This window comes from Rhamphochromis longiceps, linkage group LG16 (assembly GCF_057381845.1).
Source record: "Rhamphochromis longiceps isolate RC_006_pf linkage group LG16, R_longiceps_female_GT1.1, whole genome shotgun sequence".
NCBI classification, from domain to species: domain Eukaryota; kingdom Metazoa; phylum Chordata; class Actinopteri; order Cichliformes; family Cichlidae; genus Rhamphochromis; species Rhamphochromis longiceps.
Window position 1 is genome coordinate 36799742 of NC_140572.1, and position 9085 is coordinate 36808826.

The window sequence follows — 9085 nt, forward strand, 5'->3', positions numbered from 1 at the left end:
TTTCACCTTGATATAGAAACTGCATTTTGTGATTTCGTGTGTTATCGTCATCTTAAATTTGTTCGATGTTCTGAAACATTTAAGTTTGACGAACATAAAAATAAAACAGGAAATCAGGAAGGGGGCGAACACTTTTTCACACCACTGTAATGACAAATGTTGTTACTGACAAATCTGTTATTGTCGTAAACAGGAATGACGTTGTAAACTCATATTTACTTTAGAATTAGAATTACAGCCTCTCTATATGAATGCTATATGGTAATTACAATATTGTAATAATGTAGGATCTTTATCTTACAATATTAGGCACCTTGAGGTGACTGTTGTTATGATTTGGTGCTACATAAATAAAACTGAATTCAATTAAATTAGGCAGGTGGTCATCATAAATACATTCAGTGCAAAGATATGTAGGAAATGGAAATGACCTGAGATATGAAGATAGAGATTAAAGCTGCAGAACTGCTTACATTAATATCTTTTTTCAATGCACATAAGAAAAGGATCTGATCTGTAACTGTCCATGATTACAAAAAATTTGTTATCTTACTAAATAACACAGAAGTCACTTAGTTTTAAAAATAACAACACTACAAATTGTTTTCCGAATTTTGGTCAGTTTGAAACCATAAATCAGAGGATTCATAATTGGAGGAATGACAAGAAACTCTATTGCTGCAAAGTTTTGAAGGGTCTGAGGCAACTCTTTCGAACCCAGTCGCATATTTATAATGTCCAAAAGCTTTGTCACAGCAAAAGTAAATAATGAGACGAGATGTGGGACACATGTTTGCATGAACTTTGCCCTGTTTTCTATAGACTTTACACATGTTTGAATGATATACAGATAGGACCAAACTATAAAAACACCGTAAAGAAAATAAATACTTATTGTAATATTTGCAGATATAGCATTGATTGCAGTTTGTGCTGGAAAACAAGCGAGTTGAACAATACTCCAGTTCACACAGAAGAGTCTGGAAATATACGGGCTGCATAACTTCAGTCTGGATGTTAGAAAGGTATTCACAGCCACAATGCAGAAATTTGTGAACCACAAAAACCATGCAAACCTAATGACTCTTTGCTTTGACATGATAGAGTGGTACTTCAGTGGCTGACATATGGCCACATATCTGTCATATGCCATGAGTGCAGGAATCGACAGTTCACCACAGGCAGAAGAATAAATCACCTGATTCTGAATAAGGCAACCGTAATATGAGATGAGATGAACATCAGAGAGGAGATCCCAGAGAAATTTAGGGTAGAAACCTGCTGTTCCATAAAGTGCATTGATGCAAAAGACACAGAGCAGAATATACATTGGTTCATGGAGGTTGCTGTGCAAGATGATGATCACAATGAGAGAAACATTTAGCAGGCAAATGATGCAGTAACACAACAAACTGAGGGAAAAGAGAACAAACCTGTGACTGACTGTTTCATTGAAACCTGAAAGAAAAAACATTGTTATTACAGAAACATTATTCATTGTGATTGAGAGAAGTGAAGCCTAGTCTCTCACATCTGGTCTCCTTTCTTCACTCTTCTCTGTCTAGTTTTGTCTACAGCAACATGTGAGCTGGGATTTCAAACCAGTCAACCAATGATCTGGAAAAAATCACAGGGGATTTAATATGCTGCATATACTAAACATCTCCTTCTGAATTTATAAGTTCGCTCACAAAGAAATGGATAGTGTGTTCTTATGATACTTTTATTTTATGGAGAGAAACAGAATATGAACCACACAAAAGAAAAACACATTACATAAAAGTTAAAAACTAATTTGCATGTAACTGAGTGAAATAAGTATTTGATCCCCAACAACCCAGACAGAACTCCAGCTCTCACAGATTGGCTGTGTGTGGCATTGCAGATTACAATCAGTCAATCAATTACAGATACTCCTGATCTCAACTCATTATGTACATAAAGCATACCAGTCCACAGAATCAATTTCTCCTATTTGGATTTCTCACCCAGTAGCGGTTTTAGATACGGGCGACACAGGCGTTTGCCCGGGGCGGCATCGTGGTGGGGGGCGGCATCACGGGCATCGGCAAAAAAAAAAAAAAAATGCTCGTACTCATGCTGCCCCGACGTCATGCCAGCGCATATTGTGAATGGCATAGGCATCGATCGGTTTTCTATCGCCCATTTGCTGGGAGTAAGGGCGCCCTCCGTTTGCGAGGTGCGCCTGCTGCTTGCTGCACAGGGAGGAGAGGGCGGGGCGGCATCTAATAACCAACTCGCAAAATAAAACAAAATAAAAACAAACACAACAAACACAAAAACACCAGACATCATGATACAGACTTATAATTTGCACCGATGTTTTTTCGAAATTCTATACCCGAAAAGTGAGCGTGAGAGCCCTCGGTGCGCCTGCTCGCTGCTGAAGTCAAAGTAAACTTTATTGTCATCTCCGCTACATACAGTGCAGTATATAGAGAGACAAGACGACAAGGCTCCAGTTACAGCAGTGCAAGTAAACAAACAATAAATATAAGAAGAGTAAGAAAATAAATATACCAGTGTTCACCCAGGGCGCCAAACAGGCTAGGACCGCCACTGTTCTCACCACTATGTCAAAGACCAAAGAGCTGTGAAATTACATTAGAGACAAGACTGTAGACCTGCACATGGTTGGATTAGGCAACCACACCATCAAGAAGAAGCTTAATGTGAAGGTAACAACTGTTGGTGCTATTTTTCTTAAATGGAAGAAATATAAAATGACCATCAATTGCCCCATGCAAGATCTTACCTCATGGGGTGAGGATGATCATAACAAAGGTGGTGGATCAGCCTAAAACTCCACAGGAGGATGTTGATGACCCGAAATGAGTTGAAACCACAGCCACAACCACTGCCATAGCAGACTGAAATCTTGCATAAACCACATGTACAGGGCTGTTTTAAGTTTGCCAGTGAACACCTAAATGACTTTGAGAAGGCTTAGGAGAAAGTGCTGTGGACAGAGGAAACCAAAATGGAGCTCTTTGGAATCAACTTGTTTTTCCAGGAAGAGAAAGGTCTTCTTTTCCTTTTCCTTTTTGATAAGTTATAAAGTAAAACAGTAAATTCAATCATTTTATGCTCACTTTCAATTACATTTTTCTTAAGGCAAGTAAAGGTTTGATGGTAACTGTAATGAACAAGATTAATATGACTATCAAGTCTTTAGAAATTCATAAAAATGTCATTTGCTTCAAATGTAACACCACAACAAATATTATTTCAAATGTCAGTTTGAAGCTGTAAATGGGAGGTATGACAAACCAGCAAAGGTTAACGTTTAATTAGGTAGAAAAAAAGAAAAGCGACATTACTGTAAATAATCAGATGGACAAGGTTGTTCCAAGTCTTGATGACTGGCAATATTTCAAAAGAAAAACAGAAATCAGTGAAGTAATCACTGAAGAAAACAGTTCACGGTGCATACGGCTTACTTCAAGGTAATACAGAAAAAATATGGAGTTCTTTGTTTAGAATAAGAAAAAAATGACTTATGGAAACCCACAAAAACTACACTGTAAAAAAACAATCCTAAAAAAAACAGTAATATTCCAGCAGCTGGGGCACCAAATTAATCCCATAAAATAACAGAAAATAACTTTCTCATAAAAATACGTTTATTTTCAGTAATGACACTACAGTTTGTTGCCCTAATTTTACATGTAATTTTGCCTTTTTCAAGTGCTTTTAAACATTAAATTAGGAACATTTTAATGTGAGTAAACAATGAAATTACCTATAAACAACGTCAATGAATGCGGCAATATGAATAATAATACTTAAATGTACAGAAATATACAGTTAACAGTTGGTTTAAATAATAATAATAATGATGGATTGCATTTATATAGTGCTTTTCGAGACCCTCAAAGCGCTTTACAATTCCACTATTCATTCACTCTCACATTCACACACTGGTGGAGGCAGCTACAGTTGTAGCCACAGCTGCCCTGGGGCAGACTGACAGAAGCGAGGCTGCCATATCGCGCCATCGGCCCCTCTGGCCAACACCAGTAGGTGGTAGGTGAAGTCAGTAGCGGTTTTTGATACGGGCGACGTGGTGGGGGGCGGCATCACGGGCATCGGCAAAAAAAATAAAAATAAAAAATTGCTCGTACTCATGCTGCCCCGACATCAGCCAGCGCATATTGGGAATGGCATAGGCACTGATCGCTTTTCTGTCGCCTATTTGCTGGGAGTAAATATCAATAACAATTGAAAATTTATAATTTACAGTTTGATGATTTAAAGTCTCACACACAGCCCGTCAAAAGGGGAGAGGACCAGCTGCTTCCAAATAGAGCACATTTCATTCATAATGATGTAAATCCAAGCCCATTATGTATTCATGATTTGAATCCTGGGTTGTGTGAAATCCCAGAAATAAACTGTGGACAAAGTGAATCTGTGAACTAAGGTGTAGGTCTATTAGGTTATGTTGTGGTGATCCTCGGGTTGAGGGGTTTGTGTTCATACTGGAGTGCAAAATGAAAACCAATGGAAGATGGACAAGAAAAGTTCAAAGCCATCAGGTGCTCAGTTTAGAAAAAAGAGAAAAGAAGAGGAGGAGAAACGAGCAAAAGATACAGGTAAGCAGATGTGTCGTTGGATAATGGCAGCTCATCCTGAAACAATCAGAGTCAGAATCAGAATAGTTTATTAATCCCTAAGGAAATAATGTGGATTACAGTTGCTCCAAAAAGAAATGGTAAAAATAGTAACAGTAACAGACTAAACTCCAAACAGTACATTATGTTACAGATTTTAATGTTAATTAGTCATTTTCAATTTGTCCTGTTCTCATTGTATGACAAATTATGATGGCTGTTTGGTAGCTGTTTGCATTCAATGCATACTCTCTCTCTTTATATGTGTGTGTGTTTCTCTGGCGAAATTCAGTATGGTTCCGACAACAGTTTTATGTTAATGTATAATCCTTAATATGTTTTATGTGTGTGGGGCGCCAGAGGGAGTGTTCACCCGGGGCGCCAAACAGGCTAGGACCGCCACTGGGTGAAGTGTCTTGTCCAAGGACACAAAGACCGAGAGTGTCCGAGCCAGGGCTCGAACCAGCAACCTTCTGAGTACAAGGCGAATTGCCAACTCTTGAGCCACGATCGCCCTAAACAACAATAATAATAATTGTCATTTGATGTAAAAAAAAGTTTATAAGAATCATTTTATATATTTTCCATAGCATTACATTTGAATTTAACAGTTCAATCTTTCAAATAATGGACAGATATTTATGAAATTATGATACATTTGTGAATGTATTTTAACAATCTAAATATGCTCATGTAAGAAAATTATGTTTTATTACATTTACAGTGATTTTACGTTAATTTACATTTGAAATGTAAAATCACAGTCTATTTATGTGAATTTAATGATATTCTGGAAAAACAGTACAATACTGTAAAATACACAGTAAAATATTTTATATTACAATTTTTTTTACAGTGTAACAAAGGCACAGCACAGAAAAGAGGTTGGAACTAATAAAGCAGAAATACTTTGCTACTCTAGAATTTACAGGTATCTACATCTTTTTACTTTTCTTCCCTACATTTTAACGCAAATATCTGTCTTTTTCACTCCTTACATTTTAAAACAGACTCATTGCTTTTGGTTTAACACATTTAATTAATGTTTTTTTCTTTTTTTGCACACTGGACACTGCAAATGAACCCGAACAGGTAAAATATAAAAAAAAAAACCCTTTCAACTAACCAGACTTGCCAAGTGTAATGAGAAGACAGGACAGTTGTGGGTTTACATTTATTTTGACCTTCAAAAATACATTTAGTGCAAAAATCTTGGAAATGGAAGTAATCTTAGATATACACGAAATATTCCAACTTTCTAACTAATTACACTAGAGGTGTCAACAAGGCCCAGGAGCCGAATTTGGCCCAGCAAAGTAAGAAAAAACAAGTTACAGAAAGCCTTAGAAAACTATACTAACTATAAGTGCGAAACTGAGCTGTGCAATGTGCATATGGCCTGAGGGATGTAACAGTGGGTTATATCACAGTGTTCAGAGTAACAGCCTGCTTGAAGAAACTGTCTTTGCGTGGCTTGTTTTACTAAACAGCGGCAGAGCCTCCTGAATGCAGCAGTTTGAACAGTTCGTGTCCGGGACGTGAGCGGTCTGCAGAGATTTCCTAACACTGGACCTCTACAGGTCCTGGATGGAGGCAAGATCAGCACTGATGATCAGCTCTGCAGATCTGATTGCCTGTTGCAGTCTGGCCCAGTGACTGATGTCCACAGAACAGACTACATGATAGCAATATGGAAGATGACCAGCAGCTCCTGTGGCAGGTTGTAGTTCCTGAGGCAACTTAGGGCCTTCTTCTGGAAAGAGTTTATATGCAAGGATCACTTCAGATCGTGTGGAAAGGTGGATCCTAGGAATCTGAAGGGAACCACAGTAGCTACTGTATTGTTAAGCATCAGAAAAATCAGACTTAAGGATCAGACCAATGATGGTGGTGTCATCAGCGAACTTAAGGAGTTTCACATATGGGACAAGAACAGCAGGGAGAGAACACACCTGTGGGGGAGGCTGGTGAGGGTAGTTTGTGTGTGGGATGTGGAGCTTCTTGGACTCACCTGCTGCTGGGAAATGAGCTACCAGAAATTTTTTTTTTTGCAAATTTTACACATTTATTTCTTACTATTTAACAGATTTCTAAATTTTGTCATGTAGAAAAACTGATTTGCACTGTACATCTTTAGCTTCAACTTTCAATCCTTCAAACAATGGAAAAGCCATTTAATTGTACAAGTGTTAAGTAAAAACAGACTTTCATGTTTGATTAAGCAGAAATTCTAAAACTGGTCCAGTTGCTAAAACCTCTGACTGTTTCAATAAGTGTTAAAGAAAAAGAGGATAAAACTGAGAAAACTACTAAAACTGCTTCACATCCATGTGGTTGTGGATCAGATTTATAAGACAGCATAATATCAAAATAGATTGACACTCTGATAGTGCTGCCACATCTAAAACAGTTTGTCTTTTAATCCTTTTCACATGTGCAGTCTCCATGGTGCCTGTTATTTCCTTGAACAGTAATGAGAAGAAAGATAGTGAAATTTACAGCCTTTCTACATATCAGTGTTTTTTTGGTAATTAGGCAGGTGACCATCAAAAATACATTTAGTGCAAAGACATCTACAAAATGTAAATCATCTGCAGATAAATAATAAAACGTCATATCCGCTCACATCAATAGACATGTTTTCAGACAACTCCAAATAAAACACAAATTTCAGTAAAAATTAAACATTTTTTTGGACTTATTTTAAAATGGATGTCAAACAATGGGTCTGACACTTAGCTGTGTGTGAAACTATTTTCTGATCGAATAAAACAAAATTTAGTTACTTTTAAAATAACAACACTATAAAATCGTTTTCGAATTTTGGTCAGTTTGAAACCGTAAATTAGAGGATTCATAATAGGAGGAATGACAAGAAACTCTAATGCTACAAAGTTTTGAAGGGACTGAGGCAACTCTTTCGAACCCAGTCGCATACTTATAATATCAGTAAGTATTGCCACAACAAAAGTAAATAATGAGACGAGATGTGGGACACATGTTTGCATGAACTTTGCCCTGTTTTCTATAGACTTTACACATGTTTGAATGATATACATATAGGACCAAACTATAAAAACACCATGAAGCAAATAAATAATTATTGTAATATTTGCAGATATAGCATTGATTGCAGTTTGTGCTGGAAAACAAGCGAGTTGAACAATAATCCAGTTCACACAGAAGAGTGTGGAAATATACGGGCTGCATAACTTCAGTCTGGATGTTAGAAAGGCATTCACAGCCACAATGCAGAAAGTTGTGAACCACAAAAAACAAGCAAACCTAATGACTCTTTGCTTTGTCATGATAGAGTGGTACTTCAGTGGCTGACATATGGCCACATATCTGTCATATGCCATGAGTGCAAGAATCGACAATTCGCCGCAGACAAAAGAATAAATCACCTTAGTCTGAATAAGGCAACCGTAATATGAGATGAGATGAACATCAGAGAGGAGATCCCAGAGAAATCTGGGGTAGAAACCTGCTGTTCCATAAAGTGCATTGATGCAAAAGACACAGAGCAGAATATACATTGATTCATGGAGGTTGCTGTCCAAGATGATGATCACAATGAGAGAAACATTGACGAGGCAAATGATGCAGTAACACAACAAACTGAGGAAAAAGAGAACAAACCTGTGACTGACTGTTTCATTGAAACCTGAAAGAAAAAACGTTGTTATTACAGAAACATTATTCATTGTGATTGAGAGATCTAAGTGAAGCCTAGTCGCTCACTGTATCTGGTCTCTGTTCTCCTCTCTCCTCTATCAGGTACAGATAACAGCAACACGTGAGCTGGGATTTCAAACCAGCCAATCATTGATCTGGAATGAAAGCTCACAGCTTTGGAAGATCACAGGGGATTTAATATGTATCATGTACTAAACACATAATAAAACAAACCTGCAGGTTCTTGAAAAAGAAATATTAAAAAGTTTTACAACTTTATTTAAAAAATGCTTTCTTCATAATACTGTTAGGATTTTTTTTTACATTTATGCCAATTAAACATAATTGTCCAGGGCTTGTTGTGTTTTTCTTCTGTTTTTCGTTTGTAGTCTTTCGTAGTCCAGTCAGATCATTGTTGCTTCAGTGATAATGATCAGGCTCTCTGACGTTTGCTGAAGTCACTAGTAAGACAGTAAGAAGTTCTTGTGAATGTTGCTTTGTCTTTGCCTCTTAGTAACTTTGTGGAAAAAAAGACTTGTTTGCACCTGTTACCTTCTACTTACCTGTTACTCTGCCGCCTGCTCACTCTCAACTTTTCCTATTCCACAATGGAAAGAATCCATCCCAGGTACCTCTCCAATTTTCTGCAGAGTGGTGTAACCTTATCGTTGCACCACGACCACCCCCTTTTCCTCCAGCACAGAAAAGAGTAAATCAAAGGTGTTTTTGTGTAAAACCATGGTCTCAGAGATCAGGTTGTAAATTCTGAGTTG

The 9085-nt window shown here is 37.4% G+C and overlaps 2 protein-coding genes across 2 annotated transcripts; both read right to left on the reverse strand.

The window, feature by feature from the left end:
- Positions 1 to 568: 568 nt before the first annotated feature.
- LOC146651606 (olfactory receptor 5F1-like) lies at positions 569 to 1498 on the reverse strand. The gene has a single exon (XM_085384837.1). It carries the CDS (start codon positions 1496 to 1498, stop codon positions 569 to 571), a length of 930 nt encoding a protein of 309 aa, XP_085240963.1.
- Positions 1499 to 7369: 5871 nt separating this feature from the next.
- LOC146651607 (olfactory receptor 52D1-like) lies at positions 7370 to 8341 on the reverse strand. The gene has a single exon (XM_085384569.1). The coding sequence runs from the start codon at positions 8339 to 8341 to the stop codon at positions 7370 to 7372; it is 972 nt and encodes a 323-aa protein (XP_085240695.1).
- Between the last annotated feature and the right edge of the window lie 744 nt (positions 8342 to 9085).